The sequence below is a fragment of the Syzygium oleosum genome, unplaced genomic scaffold, assembly GCF_021117445.2.
Source record: "Syzygium oleosum isolate NSW1041296 unplaced genomic scaffold, Sole_v2.1 Sole_v2.22, whole genome shotgun sequence".
Lineage (NCBI taxonomy): Eukaryota > Viridiplantae > Streptophyta > Magnoliopsida > Myrtales > Myrtaceae > Syzygium > Syzygium oleosum.
In genome coordinates, this window is record NW_026607506.1 from 4,401,478 (window position 1) to 4,421,130 (window position 19,653).

General features: G+C 39.7%; 1 protein-coding gene across 1 annotated transcript; it reads right to left on the reverse strand.

Annotated features, from left to right (window-relative positions):
* Window positions 1–10,603: 10,603 nt before the first annotated feature.
* Window positions 10,604–17,612, reverse strand: LOC115669846 (wall-associated receptor kinase 2-like). Its single transcript, XM_030590989.2, has 3 exons — window positions 16,642–17,612; window positions 15,046–15,195; window positions 10,604–11,929 (listed from the first exon to the last, which is right to left on the reverse strand). The coding sequence occupies exons 1-3, from the start codon at window positions 17,597–17,599 to the stop codon at window positions 10,770–10,772; spliced, it is 2,268 nt and encodes a 755-aa protein (XP_030446849.1). The 5' UTR covers window positions 17,600–17,612; the 3' UTR covers window positions 10,604–10,769.
* Window positions 17,613–19,653: the final 2,041 nt, after the last annotated feature.

The window sequence follows — 19,653 nt, forward strand, 5'->3', positions numbered from 1 at the left end:
GTCAAGCATTTTCCTGGATACCATTCTACCTCTGTTCTAAGTGCTTTATCAAGAATAGGTTCATTTTCATCTATCATGTAGCAGATCTTTGTCAAGACAGAGTTCTTAAGTAGGAATTTGTATCAAAGAAGAATCCAAGTTTAAACCCTTTGGGGTTACCTATTCTTCACCATTAATAACTTTGAGGTATTTGAGAGCACTTTATCATGCTCAGAGATCTCCTCAGCTAAAACTTCATTATTTTTCATAGCAGTTACCCAGAAATTAGGAACTCCTTTCTCTTCATCTTTTTCATCGTTTTTCTTCTTCTCCTTTTCTTTTTCTTTGTTTTTTATTCATGGGTATTGGCCTTGCTTTTACCAGGCACACTGCTTTTTCATACCCCTAGTTTTCAGCATTTTTTTTTTTTGCTGTTCTTTTGGTGTTGTCAGGACTAGCCTAAACAAAATTGAACAGAACAATGTTATTAGGCTCTTGGAGTCTTCATCTTGATTCAATGCTTTGGACCCTGATGCTCAAACTGTGGTGACTTTTGCCTTGCCTCGGTGTGGGGGATAATCATCAACTGGGTACGTACGAAATGAAATTGCCGGCTCAATTAGGCTAGCAAGGGATATAAATGTATGGGATAGAAAAAGAATTGCTCTTCGTCATCCTAGGGCACTTAAATTATCGTGAGAGTTCATCTGTAATAAAAACACTCAAAGATTAATGTAAATGAAAGCAAGAAAATTTCTATTCGTCTTTTCCTCTTGTGCGAGCTGTTGCAGTTGATGGTCATAGAAAATTTTAGATGTTACAAACTCCTTATTCTTCTTGTCTTGCTCAGTGAAAACATCACTATTATCAATAAGATATTGGTATTTTGGACAGGCTTTAGTTTACTGCTTCTCTCTTGACAAAGCCCTCTTAGCCTCAACTGTCCGGCCGTCGATGGTGTATTTGTCTTGGAGGACTCTGTCGAGGACCGCCGGGCCCGTGAAGACGAGGAGGCCGAAGCCACGGGAGCGGTGATCAAAAAGGGGGAAATGCTTTTCCTGCTCCCTCTGAATTTGAATCCTCCCTGTGATGCCGATTTGCCTCAAGCTGCCCCAATGTGGGTGGTTCTTGACAGGGGTAATTTAAAAGGAACCTCCGAGTGTATCAGCTCAAAAATGGTTAAGCAAAAGATTAATGATAGTGTATGAGGGAGAGAAATGAACTACCTCTCGTCATTTTGGCTACCGTATCTTATGCAAGAAATCCCTTTACCTCGTAGAAATGAAACTCTTTCACTCATCTTGCAAGAGTTTGGTACGTGAGAATGTGTATAGATTAAGGATTACCTCTCATCATCCTGACACACCTCGTTCAATACATCATAGCAGTTCGACATCATTCGTCGAATCGTCAAAATTTTCACAGGAATTGGTGAATTAAACAGGTAAAATTACCATGCAAGAGTCCTTTCCATGTAATGCACTCGAGGAAAAAAATAGTATCCATTTTCTTTAATTATTTATTCCTTATTGTTTCTTTCTACTCTTGTGAGAAGAGTTTTTTTTAGGGAAAGAGATACTTACCTATATTGTGACAGTGAGGCATACCTGCAAGGTAATAAGAAAGATCGTGTTAATGAATGGGCTTTTTAAGGGATAGGAATTGGAAACGATACAACATTACCCTTCGTGATTCCTTTCATTGGAGATTAAACCGACAATTCCTTGAATTTTCTCGGATGTTGATAATTCCTTTCTGACGAGAACAGGAGTTTATGTTAGAAATGAGAGGATTGAAGGTAAACTGAGAACGATACAAATTACCCTTCTTCCATTTTGCCTTCAAAGCTAGCAGAGTCTTTTCTCCTCTTTACTTTGTTCAGCCTTCTCTGTCTCAGTCTGCTCCTCCATGCTCTTGGTCTCGAAGCTCGAATGAAATCATCTATAATTAGGGGTGCTTCCGGATAGAGGATTCTATTGTCAGCACGTGCTGTGTCAAAGCGGTTCCAGCATATTGAGGAGTTTCTCGTGAATCATATGATTCCTAACATGCATAGGGCATATGCAATTGCTTGCATGGGGATTTTCGCAGCAAAGCTAATCTCTACTTTAAAGGTCTTTGACGGACATGGGCGTGACTACCATCAAGACTTCTGTGGTTTTCAAGCTCGGCCTTGACGTTATTTTGTCATGTGCGAAGCCTTTTCCAGTTAGACTTGTTACCATGAGTGTTCTTTAGTCAATTTTGTCTTATATAAAAGGAAAAGATATGTCATTTCTATGCTAAAGTGGATGAACTTTAGGAACGAAATACACCCTTTTTGATGGACTGGGAAATCGTATGCCCTCTAGTCTACTCTTCCAATTAAGCACTTCATTTGCGCTATATCGGACTCGAGAGGTCCCAATATTGGTGCTCTATCCGGCTCGCTAGCATGTCAGAGTCTAGCATGTTCCCCATTTCATTATGTTTCATTGAAGGTTGGATGATCTTCGCTTGGACTGCCCCTATCAGATAAGTTGATCTGCTAGCATCATCAGGGTCCGATGTACTCTTCAGTTTGTGTCATTTCCAAATGTCTCCTTTGTAATAACAAATCAAAAAGGAGTATGCTCTGAGACACGAAGTGAGCGAGTTAGAAAAACAAACAGGGCTATGAGTATGCACGTTTTTCCGTCACTGTTCTTTTTTTTTTTTTTTGCCCTCTGGAAAAATGATAAAACATTTGTTTTATTTTCAAAAACTTCAAAACAAGGGAGCATGAGGAAACCCCGGCCTCATAACACTTTCCTTTACATGGCTGGATATCATTAACGGGCCGATTTGGGATACTTCCTCAGGCCCTCAAAACAAAATATTTGTAATTATTTTGAATAATTCAGGCGAATTACATTTGTTGGAATGGAAGTTGCAATACTAAATTCCAAGCATAATTAAAAATTTAGAAAACTGGGAATCTTAGAAAACAGCTGAGACTTTAGAAAGCAAGAAAAGCTTCCACACAGGAGTATTCAAACTATTAAATATGCCTCTATTCTAAGGAAGGAAAATTGAGTCTTCAGTTTACTCAATGACGAGATCTGCGCCTCCTGCTTGATTGGGTGGTGCGTTGCACAATGAAAACATCTTTGCATCCAACAATTTCTGGACTTTATTTTTCAAGACAACACAGTTATTGACGGAATGTCCCGTTTCACCCAAATGATAGTCACATGCCTCGGAGGGATCGTAGTTGGGGAAACGCTCAGGATTTTCACGCTTTGGTTCTTTAGCAATCAACCATTTTTTCCAGGAGAATAGGCAAGATCTGAGACATAGGCAAAGGGAGTAGCGTGAACTGCTTATTATTTCGCCTTTGGGGTGGCTTGCGGCCTGAGGCCAGTTGTTGTCCACTGCTCATCTGAATCATTGGGGAAGGACGAACGGTTTGGGTTGTATGCAACATCCACATTTGTCAGGGGTTATTTCTCTTTCTTCATGCCGAGTTTCTTGGAAATGGGGTCTGTGAACCACCCCTCACGTAATCCAGTTTCAATTCGTTCATCTACAGGAACAAGACGATTAAGGGATTCAGCAGTGGTACCAATCAGGCGGTGTCTGTATTCATACGAAAGAGACTTTATGAACAACTTTACTTATTCATGATCAGTGAGTTGTGGGGTAACTTGGGTGGCCAAGTTTCTCCATCTGGTGGCATACTCTTTGAAGGACTCACTCTTCTTCTTTTCAGTACGTTCCAAATCATCATGAGTAAAGGTGATGTCGAGGTTGAATTGATACTGCTTGAGGAATGCATCAGCGGCATCATTCCAAGACTTAAAAGTATCCACATCTTTTGACATATACCATGTCAAAGCGGCCCGTCAAACTTGCTTGAAAGGTCTGAATCATGAGGGATTCATTATCAACGTACTGGGTCATCCGCACATGATACATGTGCAAATGATGTCTGGGGCATGAGGTGCCATCATACTTCTCAAATTCTAGCATCTTAAACTTTTCTGGTACTTTGACCCGTTTGTATATAGACAGGTCAAGTGGAACAGCATGTTGCGGGCCTTATAGCTGTTTCAACATCTCCTCGACTTTTGCAAGGCGTTTGTCATGCTCTGTCATTGGTACAGCTTCAGGTTCAGGCTTCTTGACAGCAAGGGGAAGCGGATCGTTCTCTAGCGGAGGCATTTTGCTGTCGCTAGCAGAGGCTTTGTCTTTTCCAGTGGATGGTGGTGGTAACACCACTTCAACTGCTACAGGCATGGGCGTGAGCTTGCCTTGAATGGATTCCACCTGCTTCGTGAGATTTTGGATCGCGTTTAGGACCATCTTCATCTCGTCCTCCATGTTATTGAGACGGACGTTTTCTTCGGTCATTTTTTTGTAACTACTTGGGAAAATGTTGAAATGAATGAGTATAATGCTTAAGAAAGAATCATTTTATGACCTAGTCATAATATTATTACATATTTTCTTCATTTACAAAGAAAAAAATGATAAAAAAAGGTTTTTATTTATATATTCATTACATGCGGCGTCCCCGGGATTCGAACCCTGGTCGCCTCGGACCGATATGTCTCATCCCTGGATACCACTGGGCCGATGGCCGCAGTGGTGTCTTTAAGGGGCAAAAAATTTTATTTAAAGCATAAAAAGCGGCTCGAGTTATATTAACATCAGTACAATCCATAAACACTTTTACAGATGAAAACTAAAACCCCTAAATATAAATACTAGAAAAATATAAAAGACAGGGGTTTTTAACCAAAAGGTGCCCTTCCCGGATGCTCATTCTATAAACGATGGGAAAGCTACAGTCTCTCGGAGGTGCTTATTTTCACGGACAAGTTCCGCAATAAGCGTATCGCTCGTCTCGTCGGTCCCACCATGCCAGAAACTCTTTCTTAGGAGCAGGGACAGATTGGATATCAGCCCTTCTCATCGTATATAGAATGCAATCAACGGGTGGCCTAACAGTAACAAATCAATTGAATAAGTAGGCCGTGTAAAAATGAGAAGGGATAGAACATATACCTTTCATTGAATCATGATAATCACAACAACATGCACATGAGGAGTGATGTTCGATTTCTATCTAGACTGGCTCAGCAAAATAAAATTAAAAGGGTGCCTGACCATCGCAGTCTCGCGTTGGTGTCAAGTCCTCTTAACCTCGGCCAAATCGAAAGGAATATCTTATAGTCACGCGAATAGCGGCTAAAGATATTTCTTTACGATTTTTAGAAATAAATTTTTGGGAAAAGAAAGGCAACCTCTACATCGCGGTCTCGCGTTCGAGGTCGTATTTTTCTTAACACCATCCTAAAATACCCTATTGCGGCCCAGGCCCGGCAGCGTGATTGTGTGTGTAATAGTGTAATGCTAAATCATTAGAGTATGCACAACAATTTACAAACAATCAATTCGAACCTGCAAGAACAAATAACACCTTAATGTCAGGCTCATACCTGGAGTCCTTGCTGCCAAACAAAAATCATTTTTAATAAGATAAAAAATTTGGCTTAAGTCCACTTTAAAAAAAATGCAAGTCCCCAACGGAGTCACCAGTCTGTCGCGACCGAACTCTCGAGCCTTTTTTGAACAACATGCAAAAAGAAGGGAGGGCTCGCCTGGTACGTGCTAAATCTAGGTTTGGGACTTAACTCGGGCTCTCACAAGCCCATACCATATCGCGACTTAGGGTTTAAATATTTAACATACAAGTGGTTTATACCAAGAAGTCGCCACTAATCGATTTGGGGTGGGTCGATTAAAAACCCAAATAAAGTGATGGGAGAATCACCCTATTCCTGCGAACCAGTTATTAACTGAGTTTGGAGAGTTGATTATACTAGTTGGATAACTAATGCCCTTTCGGTACCTTTTTACCCCGTTCATTTCTGAAAAAATTTATCAAGCAATTTGGATTGATTTTAGGACATTTCTCATAACATGTGAGGTGATCAAACGAGTGCATAATCATAAACGATCAGCAATCAGGATAGATATGCAGCCTAAGGTTCTAATCATAACTAAGTCAAATGACATTCAAAAACACAATGGTTCATGGAATTGTATTAAAAACATGCATAATAATACAACGGTAATAAAAATAACATGCAAAATACTACCGCGCAATCCCAGGCTTGTCTAATTTAAACAAGACAAAAACTTGCATAATAATACCACAATAAATTAAAACAACAAATATATCACATAATTAAAAAAAATGAAATTTTTTTTAAAAAAATAATAAATAAATAAATAAATATGAAAAAGAAGAAAAGAAGAAGAAAAAAAATTTTAAAATTTTAAAAAAAAAATTAAAAATAAGTAAATAAATAAATACGGAAGAAAAAGAAAAAAGAAATTTTTTTAATTTTAATTTTTTTTAATTTTTTTATTTTTTTAAATAATATAATAAAATATTATAATATTATAATAGCCGGGTCGGGTCGGGTCGGGTCGGGTCGGGTCGGTCAGGTTCGACCCGGGTCAACGGACCTGACCCAATTTGTTGACCGGGTTAGATTTCCGGATCCGACCCAGGTCAAAGGGTCAACCCGGGTCTGGACCGGATCGGGCCCAGTTGGGTTCCGGTCAGGTGGAAAAAGACAAAAAAGGGCTGGTTCGACCAGGTCGAATCGGCCCAGATAGCCTAACCCGGTCTGCAAGCCGGTCTGTAGACCGGACCAAGCCGGTTCTCACGTGCCACAGGCATGCGAGAACGCCGGCCGGCGAGATCCCGCGTCTCGCCGGCCGACCCATACCAAATCATGCCTCATTTTAGCCTTGAGAGACCCCTACAAGGCTCCCTCAGCCACTCCACTTGCCGTCCGACCACGCACTCGCCAGCCGGCGAGCAAAATCAAACCTGTTTCATTAGGGCATTTCGTCGAATAGTCGGTGCGCGCAACAGAAACTGAGGTGTTTCGACCTTCTCCGGCGATCCGGTCGACTCAAGCGGCTTCAGTTCACCTCCGACGGTGACTGGAGACTGGGACCAGAGACGGTATTGGCCGGGATTCGCGCGAAACGGCCGGCGCGAATTCCAGCCAAACCGTGTCCACGAACAAGGGAAAACAGAGGAGGCTCTCGGCCGGGGGGCTCACCGGTCGTCGACGCGTCTGGATGATTTTCGGCTGGTCTGAGGGCGTCGACAACCACTGCTAGTTCGCCTTTGGCTCTGGCGTGACCTTGGTTCTCTCTCTCTCTCTCTCTCTCTCTCTCTCTCTCTCTCTCTCTCTCTCTCTCTCTCTCTCTCTCTCTCTGTTCTTTTTTTGAAAATGGCCGACCTCGGGCCTCTCCTCTCTCTTTGGCTTTTATAGCCGGCGAACACGTTCACCTGCTCCTCACGTATGCTGACGACGGCCTGCACCGGCCTATCTGGCCCGCGACTTTCGTGGCCATTTAGGCCGGTGCAGAGCAGGGAGGGCCGGTTCAGAGTAAGGAGGAAGAGAGGAAGAAGGGGGAGAGGAAAGCTTGGGAAATCGGGGAGGACGGGACTGGCAATGCCAGTCCCGTCAGCGTGCCTCTTCGGCCTTCCTCTGGCCAGATAGCAACTGGGCGAGGCTGCTCCGCCGCTCGCCGTTCTGCGTCAGCAGCAGGGCAGAACAGGGGAAGGAGAGCGACGGGGGAGAAGGAAGAAGGAGAAAAGCTGGGCCAGGCCAGGCCCAGCCGCGCGAGGGGAAGAAAAAGGAAAGAAAAACAAGCTGGGCCGCGCGCCGGGGGGGGGGGGGGGGTGGGGGGAAGAGGAAAAAAAGGAAAAAAAAAAAGGGCTGGGCCCATGCGGGGAAAAAAAGGAAAAGGAAAAAGGGCCGGGTTGGCCCGGCCCCGACCCGGCCCGACTCGTTCTTTTTTTTTTATGATGAAATTTTTAAAATTTTTTTTTAACATTCTAATAGACCCTATTAATATAAAATGTACCTAATTTCTATATGCAATGTATTAAATAGAAATATTTTTTTTGTTTTAGGAACTAAAAAATTAATTCCTAAATTTTGTGCAATTAATTTTGGGCAAATTAAAAATTGGTGTCAACATATGATAGACCATATTTGACTATTAAATGATAGAGGATTATTAAAATTTACGTCATATTCACAAATAATTGAAAATCAACAAAAATAAACTTTGGCATATTTAAAACCATCTTTACATGAAGTATATACAAAAAAAAATATTTTCAATATATTACACAATTTTCCCTATTTCATTGATAAATATGACAATGCATAATTAATGATGACTCATATGATTAAATGCATAGTTAGAGATAACTCTGATGAGATAAGTTTTAATTGCACTTTTTTTATTTGTACAAGTATTGATAGAAAACTTGTCCATTATCACAGAAAACAGATAGCACATATATTACAAATAAATGAATTTTAGAAAAGCATAACAAAAAAAAATTATCAATGATTTCGAAAAGGTTCTAAAAAGAAAAATATTTGCCAAGATATTGCTTCTCCCAGGGAAGATGAGATAAATAACTAAGATTTCATGTTGTTAATTTTTCACCGCGGGTTGCCCAAGAAATATTAGATAAATGGGTACGTATTTGTACTCATTGAAGAAAAAATGAGGCAATTTCGATGAACTTTGCAAAATGATCAATGCTATAATGCTCAAATTTTAATGTATGCAATTATTAACTTAGATTACCAATAAATGGAGAATAGATGCATAAAGTTGGTAATAAATAATTGTGGTTCCGCCATGTGGGATGGGATGCGTCCAAATGAACAATGATATGGCAACATCTACCAATAATGATGCACCGTGTGTATTGTTTAGCCATATTGAATGCTGATGCAGATGATATTTATTAATTTACAGTTAAAATAAAATTGCCAATATGTTCATGTGGGGAGATTTTAGCATGTGCTATTAATTTAAAAAAATGATTTCAAGTAAAATTGATTCCACATTGACAGCTGAAGATATTAGCATGTGCCAATTCATTTTGTGACTGATTACATTGATGTTTCCACATTGATGTGTCCTTTTAAAATCCAATTTTTCTTTAAAAGCTTAATAATTTGGTGAGTTTGTTCTTATTCCTTTCCAAGCTACACTTTCATGTTTTCCTTTAAATTTCAAGAGGCAAAGCTTCAATATTTTTCAATGGAAGGGAAGGCTATTCCTTATTTTAGCGAATTTCTTTTTTTTTTTTTGCGAGTTCACAAAATTTAACGAAGGTAATTTCTTCTCTTCTTATATTCTCATGTTTCATGATTACATGCATACTAAAAAAGTTTTTCCCATCAGCATGACATAAAAAATTTCTTGGCCATTCAATTGTGCTTTTTTCAAATTCTAAGAAGTCAGTATTAAAGGACAAAACCGGTCAAAACTTATAATTATCAGGAACCTTATTTTTGTAATAAGTATTTTTTTTGGTTGGCTTGGTGTATTCCTGGACTTTGTAACTCCTCTACGAGAAGTTGGGTGAAGCCTTAGTGGACTCGCCTGAAGAAACCCCATAAACTCATAAAGTCCTCCCTTATCCTGAGGAGGGAAGTTTCGAACTCCTCACCTCGCCATTCCCATATGGAAATGGTGGCTACTGAGGCAAACCCCTAGTGAGTTGTAATAAGTATTTTCAATTAAATATCTTGTTTGGTGTCACATGTAACTGAAATAGAATCGATTGTACCTTTTTGTTTTACCCTTAATTATTTCTGGATGGCCCCTCTTTCGACGAACTTCAATGCAAATTTCATCACCTATTGTTGCCTCCAAAATCAATTGTCAATTAATCAGCATGTCACCAAGAACCATTTCACAATTAATTTCCTCTCTTGAATGTCTTCTTCTCCATTTAAATAAGGTTATGTGCATTTACTTTTGTTTTTGTCTTTCATTTATGGTGATTATGCTAATTTTATCTTCCTTCTATTAATTTGACTGTTAGTTACGCGTTCTTATTTAAATTAGCAATTGTTATTCTTTTTCTTTGTCACTCTTCACTAAACGCTGGAGGTTTTGCACTCCATTTATAAAATAAAAGCCAAAATAAGTTATTCCCACTTATCTATTCTCTTAAATTTATGTTAATTTTGAATTTGAGTCTTTACTTTTCTTCAAGGTAGTATTTGTTTTTCATACTATTCATTAATAGTTCTAATTTCACATTTAGTAATGCCATGTTTAGGAGATTGGGGAAAACGGAGGTGATGAAAATTTGAATGGAAAGGCTTGAATATTTTAACTTTTTTGCGAGACAAAAAAGAGGAGAGAAAATTTGAAATTGTACGTATTTTTGTCCGATTTTGTTCACCTAAGGCCTCCCAAATAGAGCCCTAGCGTTTGATCTGTAGAACGAAGAAGCTTTCATTAAAAAAGAAAACGAGAGAGAATCCAAATTTTGGACAGAGGGGTTGCCGGATCAAATTTCACGTTTTATCTTTTTTCTTGATATTCAAAGCTCGCGATAAAGTTATTATCAAGTAAATTCCCTGATGCTTCATTCTTGGATAAGTACTTTTTTGTTCTTATTCAAGGTATATTGTAAAGTCTGACAAAAAAAAAAGATATATTGTAAAGAGATTATGAAAAAGAAGAAAAGACAAACGGGCAGAGAGAATATGATAATGTCGAAGGCCATATGTTAGCCTCCTATAAGTTTACTTCAATGCACGGCTTTATTAGCAACATGCTTCCACAAATATATAAGTCCAAAGCAAACGGAGACATAACACAGATTCACAAATGTTCAAACCCTAGAAGTCCTTATGGACAATTGATAGACATGTCACTATGGTGATAAAGGATCAGATTCAGGCACACGCTTAATCCATTCCCAGACAGGAAAGACAGCTTGACATGCACTGTTCGCACTCGTCGCCAGGAGCCGAAGTCTCGCGGGGGTAGGGTTTTTCTGCATCCCAAATCTCTTCAATGTTTTCTTCAACTTCTTCAGCTGCTGAGCCCCGGTGGATAACGGCCAGTCGCCAAGCCACTTCCCTCATTGCCGGCCTGTTCGTGCGTCTTTGGTCCAAGCACTCCACTGCAATCTTAGCAACCTTTTCTACCCTCTCCATCTCATCGTCACTAGCGCCCTTGAAGTCTATGACATCGGAGAGTTCGTTGCCCTTCACGGAAGAGATGAAATGGTGGATCATATTGATCGACCCTCCGGACTTAGTATCAAAAAGTTCCTTTCCCGTGAGCAACTCCACAAGGATAACTCCAAAGCTGTATACATCACTCTCAGTTGTTAGGATACGAGTGATTAGATATTCCGGATCGATGTAGCCCAACGAGTCTTGCTTTTGAGTGGCTACGATATATTTGTGCTTTGGTGAGATGAGTACCGAAGTTCCAACATCAGACACTTTTGCCGAGTAGCTTTGATCTAAATCGTTTTGATCCAGAAGTATGTTTGCCGACTTGATGTTGCCATGAACGATAGGGGGTTTTATGCTGGAATGCATATAACTGAGTGCAAGAGCAGCTTCAGCGGCTATTTTGAAGCGATCTTCCCACGATTTTAAGATGGTCGACTCATCTTGATGGATGTGTTCGAAGAGGGTGCCATTCGGAATGTATTCATAAACCAACAATGGTATTCTGGTCTCTAAGCATATGCCTTTGAGCTTCACCACATTTTTGTGGCTTCTTTTCATCAGAAATTCAAGTTCACGCTGGAAATCCCTCTTTATTCGAGACTTGTGCGCATCTTTAGGCTTCCTGACCACGACTATGTCGTCCCCCGCTATGTTCCCTCTATGGACGGAACCGAAATCGTCATCTCTGAGCTTATTGCTATCATCATAGTTGTTGGTTGCTTCTACCAACTTTGCCTCCGGAAAGATTTGAGCCCCCTGTTGTTCCAAGATCTCCAAGATCTCTCCTCCATTTCGTCTGAAGTTGATCTTTCTGAGTTTCCATCTCATCGTGAGCGAGACTGAAGCAGTAACAGTTAAGCCAAAGACGGACACAGCCATTGCTGCCAAAGAAAACATGTTACCAGATTATTGAATCAAGCACGTAATCCTTATACGATCCGCATACTTCATTAAAAGAAATCAATTTCAAATGGACAAACCCATTTAACTGCTTTTTACATAATCCCCATATCTATCACTATCGATTTGGAGGGTTAGCAATATAACAAGTAATCAATTGGATCAATTCTTACCAAAGTCTTCTATCACTCCTCCAAATGTCTTTCTTGATTATAATGAAGACGGTTTGTAATAAAACAAAAGAGAATAAGAAAGCATTCACCTCACATTGTTTTAGCTCTTTTCATTTACAAATGGTATGAAAACTCAATGGAACTAATTATGCACTTTATAATTATTATTATTAAAAAAAATTTCGTCCATCTTATTGGAGGAAACTCTAACTGATGAGGTTACGAAGAGATATATAAATATACACACACCCAAAATTCGCATATGGATAATACGTAACATTTATAACCCACCAATCAAAAACATGATTGAGAGAGGTTTCTCTTAACCAGATATGAAAAATATTTATTTTTTACAAATTTATTATTTTTCTAAGACTAGTTTTAATTAGGGATGGGCATGGGCCCCGGGGCTAGAGGGGGCGGCATTGCCATAGCATTAATTTTTTCCTCAAAAAGAACTAATCCACTAATTAGATGACCATTTGGCATTTTTCTTATTTTTATCATTTTTATTAGAAAGAAAGGCCTCGTGGGTGGATCCTAATAAAAAGAGAGTGTCATCATGGCTTGCTTTTGTGGGGTCCAAAAAAGTTCCAACCTTTACGCGTTAGTTAACGTGATGAAGTGCCTGGAAAACAATTGTACCGCATTGCTTGCCACTTTCCGACCTTGCATCGTCTATAAAAAAGAAAAAATGTCAAAAAAGTCCTAAATTTTTTGTATTTGTGTCAATTTAATCCTAAATTTTTTTTGGTACCAATTCAGTCCTAAACCTTTTGCATTTGTGCTAATTGAGTCCTAAACCTTTTTTTAGTGCAAATTCAGTCCTAAACCTTTTGTATTGGTACCAATTCAGTCCTAAATCTTTTGTATTTGTGCCAATTGAGCCATAAACCTTTTTTTTATGCCAATTTAGTCCTAAAATTTTTGCATTGGTGCCAATTCAGTCCTAAACCGTTTGTATTTGTGCCAATTCAGTCCTTCCAGTTAATTTAGCTCAAAAAGGTTTAGGACTGAATTGGCACAAATGCAAAAAATTTAGGATTGAATTGGCACCAATACAAAAGGTTTAGGACTCAATTGGCGCCAAAAAAAAGTTTCGGGCTCAATTGGCGCCAATGCAAAAGGTTTAGAACTGAATTGGCACCGATGTGAAAGGTTTAGGACTGAATTGACACTAAAAAAAGGTTTAGGATTAAATTGACACAAATGTAAAAGGTTTAGGACTGAATTAGCACCAAAAAAAGGTTTAGGATTAAATTGGCACTAATGCAAAAGGTTTAGGACTTTTTTGACACTTTTCCCTCTATAAAAAAGCAAGACTTATAAGGAGAAGAGATTGTTCTTGGGGTTTCATTATGATTATTTAATTTTTTTGTAACAAATATTACAGATAAAATGAAAGATAAATGTGTATTTTTTTCTTCAAATAGAACACGGGATGGATTCACCAAGCGGGGCCCGCCCCGCCTATTTGTCTCGCCTAATGCCTTACGGGCCATTTTCTGCAAGGAATTTTCCCCATTGGAGGTGGTGTCCTACGGGGCACAAATTCCCCGCGCCCCATGCCCATCCTTAATTTTGAGAACCCCTCTCCCACCAGCTTTTACATGTAGATCCATTCCTTTTTTGCGGGTATTATCATCAGAAATTTTCACATTTAAATATATATATTTCCTATTGCGAATATATAATTCCATTAGCTTTAAATATGTAAAATCAGAAAATGTATTTTATAACCCGAGAAAAAATAATAAACCCACCACAAAATCTCAATCAAAACATGGACTTTTACACCGTGCGCTGTCAGCATAATCTCATGATTACATAGGCAGAGCGCACTAGGATCTGCCACGAGTCCAAAAGCTTCACTTCTGTTCGCTCTCAAAACCTCTATTTGTCTGTTTGTACTCTTTTTCTTTCTTTATTTTTCTAATCCGTCACTCTCTTCTACCAGATGATTGATTGAAGATTTAATGAACCATTCACTGGAGATACACCAAAGGGGAACAATTTTCACCCAAATCTAAACGCAGCCAAGAGCAAATATGAATTATAGTTAATGTAAAAGGGTTTGGCCACAAAAAAAGGAAAGAAGAAGAAGCCCAAACCCAATCCATGGGTGAGTGATCGTTGAAGGTGAGTTGAGTTGCATGAATTATGGCAACCCAACTGAGCTTCATCAATCTTGAAGTCCATCCTTATTCGCAAGTTCACCAAGCAATGGCGTTTCGCCTTTATGTCCATCTAGTGCTCAAGACCCATTGTTACTTCAGCAACTCACAAGAGAAACGGGAAATTCCCGATTTTGACACCAGTTTCTATCATTGATCAGACTCAAGAGTCACTAAGCTCTTCTAGTGCTGCTTTTTGGCTAATGTTTTCAAAGTTTAAGAATTAACGAAGTTCAACCACCCTGCCTCCTTCAACAATCATCTTGGTCTGCCGTTGCTTAATGCCTTGCTCCTTTTTCTTTTTCCTGTTTCTAGTTCAAATTCGAGCTCACTTTCGCTAGGAATTTTAGGGGGGTTTTTCCCTCTTGAAATCTGCAGGCCTAGTTGTTCTTTTCGGCTCAAGATTTGTAGTGTTTGGTTAGAGGAGGAATTTTCATTTAGATCTGTAGTGTATCCTCTCACGATGTAGTTTCAAAGTGTGAGCGTCAGATGAACGGAAGAAAAAGGCGAGAAGGGAGGCAAAATAAAAAAACGAAAGAAAGACGTAAACGGCGTTAGCCAGTGACTGAATAGGATGTTAGGAACTAGTGATAGCATTTGGTTCACTGCTTGTGTTTACCAGGGATTACACAGGCTAAGTACGGTATAACAATCCTTAAAACAAATACGTCAATCCTACTGCAAGATCAAGAACAAATCAATAGAATACGAACCATCTAGTGAATAATGACGGGCAATATATGGAATTACCTCCAAAAGCTATGCCCAAACGAGAAACTTGGCAACGGTCTTTACCCCTGCGCCTCTTTCCTGGTCCGCAATCGCATGTGTAGCTCCCGGGCGTATTCCTGCACTTTCCATGACATGGGTATGTTTTGGGGTCCTTGCACTCATCAATGTCTACATCACGCAAAAGATAAATGGAACCGTTATCTCGGTTAATGGCAAAAACAAATCGAACAAGTCAGTGCAGGGATTATTAATCGGGTAGTGCTTATCCCATTCTGGTTTCGATCATAGCACCGTGATGTGTGTCCACTCTCTCTTAAGATATCTTTCTCCACTCTCAGTTTCTCTACGTGTCGAGTCCGAGCTCAACAATGGCCTTGTTCTTGGCCATCAATGGAGATCGACGCTGCCTCGAACTTTTGCAATGATGCAGGAATCCTATGTTGCAAGTGTGAGGCGATGTTTTGTTGTTGCCATATCAGATATGGTCATCGAGGACAACGACCAAGCCTAGGAAGGTGGACATTGATCTTGACATGCATACATGCATATATTAATATGAGCCACTTTTTTATGAGTAAGGTGGATGTGCTAATATGTATATATATCACTAAATATGACGGGTCGTCAGATGTGTCCATTTAGATGCATTTTAATATGCGTACTGTGTTCAATGAAATATATAGGCCCCAAGGGGGAAAGGGGGACATTGATCTTGACATTGCAGCATGAGGGTAGAGTTGCTAGTAATGATGTTGACCATGGTGTTGACAGGGTGGTGGCGACAGCCTTGACTTATTTTATTAAGCAAAAAGTTGGAACCTCAAGAGAAATATTTTTACCTGAATTTACTTGGACTTGAGTAGGTGCTTAAAAGGTTCAAGACGAAACAGAGAAATGGTATAATGAAGATATCTCCTCATAAGTTCGATCCGATCTAATCACAATTATTAATCATGTGACTTACGTGATCAATGCTAGACAGAGACCTGGGTCCAGGCAAAATTCCCCAAACTTTATATAAACCTTCCATTAAAATTATACCAATGAGAAAACACACTTTTCTCTCTTTTCTCACTGTCACTTACGCCATAGCCATCGTGACCATGACATCACCATCCCCACCACCGCACACATTTATCTAATAGCTTAAGCTTTTAGAATAATAGGTCATGGTTCTACAAAATCTCACATGGTATAAAAGCAGGAGAGTTATAATATTTAAATAATAAATTACGCTTTAATCTAACATCTTAGGCTTTTAGAACATTTGATTATGGTCCACAAAATCTTACAATTGAGATGAGGTCCAAGCTAGACTCACGAAGGAAGAGAGAGAGAGAGAGAGAGAGGCGGCTATGGTGGTCTGACGCCGTGTGAAGGCCGATGGCGGGCTTGCCTAAGGTGGCAGCGGCAATGGCGCAAGGTGCAAGCCGGAGAGCGAAGGAAGAGTTGAGGAGAGAGAAATCGAATGGGGGCTAATTAAACGGGTAAAACTAGATAGAATCAGTAGTAAGTAGATACAGTACTTCCCTATCATGGTGATTAATTAATTAATTATCCACACAATTCATTCAGAGCGCGATAATGCATGAAAAGTCGTATGTGTTAAATTACCTATACACCCATCTCTGGGATCATAGGGATTCCCATGGTACCCAGGCTTGCAAACGCAGCGGTAGCCCGGTCCATTCCCGAAGTCCACACAACTCGTGTTTTTACCACAGGCATAGCTTGACTTGTTCTGCTCGGCCTTTTGACAATTCACGTCCGGTTCGACCATCCAGTCCAGAACGAGTTCCTCGCCCTTGCCCACGTCCTCAAACCGCGGGAGAGTCCGGCCTGAGACGTTGAACGACTTGTTGTCAGCCACGAAGGCCAGTGCGCAGCTGTTGCTCCGCGAGGCCGACACGGCGCCCACGAAGCTGATTCTAATGTCGAGCTTCTGGAGCCCCTTTGGGATGGATGCTTGACAGCAACCTCGACCGGAGCAAGTGGTCTCCTTGGCCAAGTCGACGGTTTCGTTTTCGCTGCAGTAGGCGATGCAACCGCTCCCGAACGTCCCTTGGCTCTCGGCCATGGTCGCGATGATGTCGCAGCCGAGGACGGTGAGCTTGTTCTGGGTGTCCGAAAATCTGTACCGAGGATTCGTAGATAGATCGATGATCAGAGGACCGCTATTGTTTGCCAGCAACGGCATGCCATTCTGATCGTAGCACTGGTATGCTTCGGGGTGGCTGACGACCATGGTCGAGTCCCCGACCGAGATTCTACGTATCGTAACATTCCCCCACTGAAGTTGAAGACCGCTACCTTCGGTGTTGCTGCAATTGAGCAAAAACTTTTCGGACCTCGCACAATTGGTTTCGAGCCCGAACGGATAAGGTATGGCCACGGCCCCACACTTGTATTCGCACTGTCTGGGCAAGGGGGGAGCGCCGCCTTGTCGCAACCACCAGGCCACAGCCACCGTGAGAAGCCGATGCACTACCTTCATTTCCAAAAAAACTCTCTCAAACTCGCTCTCACGTATTTTTGTCCGTTTTGGGACCTTTGTTCTTCTGTCCTTGTTCATAGAGTGGGAGCCGTTCTCACCCGCCCATTATATACACATCGACGAATTGGTGAAATTAAGTTCAACAATGGAGGGGCGGAAGAGGGGCAAATTGTGTCAATAGAACAAATTGGAGGGACCCGATTGCATAGATCAAGAAATGCATGACAGAATGAAAAAAAAAAAAAACGATATACAAAGGTCCTACACATAAGGGGTAATGCGCTCTTAGTCCTTGTCCTAGTGAAAAGGATGGTCATAGTAAATGAAAATGAATACATGATGGTGATGTTGAGGCTACTTAGCAAACTTTGCTCTATCTTGTATCTTAGAAGAAACCAGGATACATTGTAATGGGAAATTCTAAATGCATAAAGAACTCCTACTAAAACTTTTGCACTCAGTAACATGACAAGTTTCAGTTGAGCATTCAAAAAAGTGAGATCTATTATTTGAATGTTTGGCTTATTAGAAGCCAAAAAATGAAATTGCCACATTATTTATTTTAAAACCTTAGGGTGGCTGTTATGTTTTAAAATGACATTCAGCCACAAGTTCCACTATAGAAGAATGGCCGGCCGGCTTGAAAGGTTAATCAAACTCATGGCGACACTAAGATGGCCCTAGAATTATGATGGGATTTAAACATTTTATTAGAGTTATGTTTAAGATGGCCTTACAATTCTAAACTCGTACAAAAGGAAAATAGCAAACAAAAATTATGCATAGTTCTTTTTTGTGGCCATCAAGGGTATAAAATCACAAATAAATCAAATCTATAAAAGACCAAAAACTCAAATAGAACTTTTTATCATATTCATTTTACAGTTTCTCAGGATGTAAGATTTTAAGTTCAATCGGAAGATTGATACTAGAGATAATAACGAAGTTTATCTATGACCTGGAATCGGAACAAAATTTTTAAATGATTTCTTAAGAAGTATATCACTACTCTTATAGAAATGGTAAAGGCGAAGTAAAATGAACATTAGGAATTATCACCATTTGGGATAAGTCTTACTTCCTAGTAATTTTAGAACTCTTGAGCCATACTAGTCGCATGTTTGAAATTGCCCAGATGCTTCTCGACCTCGGGAAATCTTAATTCATTTCTTGCGTAGGTTCGACTGGACCATGATATAGAATTATCCTGGTTGTACTCTCACCATATATTGGTGAGCCGATGGTAACGGGCTTACCCAAATTAGGAGTAGCTCAAACGGAACATAACGTTACGTATGTGGAACTCTTAAGATAATTCTTTGAGTTAATCATCAATATCAATTGCCCTTTCCTACCATTTTACCTATCAAACAATATTATCATGGTAATGCCATTGTGATGTACAATAATAAATTTATTTGCATAATTATCCTTGCAAGCTAAGAAATGCAATACCGGAAAAAATGTAGAGTAATTATAGGATATACAATCAGTGTAAACAAAATTTCACACAAGCAGGTGCATACACCATTGACTTGAAAGAGTTTGTAGTTATAATCCTCAAATTAAGGACGAACGAGGCTGCTTATGTAAAATTTCTTTTATACTGGAGGTGTATGATCTATATTTCCAAAAAAGATACGGTGAAATATGCTTGCTAGATGATGTAGTATGTAATTACTGAACAATTAAATGAATTGTTGACACAATTTTTAATGGCTTAATTTTTTTTTGTGAGCTTACCAGTCTCCAAACACAATGACTTGAATTTTGGCACACCCTCTCAATTTTCTAATCTGTTATTCCAATTTTCCTCATATTCTGTCAATCTTTCTACTCATTAATTATCTAGGACAATTTTGACCAAAAAAAATTATCTAGGACAATAATCACGTGCCAACCACCTATAAAATTGCTTGCATGGAGAAACTTTTGTAGTTGTGGTGTACACAGATGGAGAGAAGACGGGTTAGACATTGCCCTAAATAAACATATGAAATCTTGTTAATGAGTTCTCAAGCGTAATGGTGAAGTATATCTATGGAAAAGGATTTGATTTATAAATATTAATTACACCTATAACCGTAAAATTAAGTGTCTAAAATTATCAATATATATCCTTTTTTGTTTGA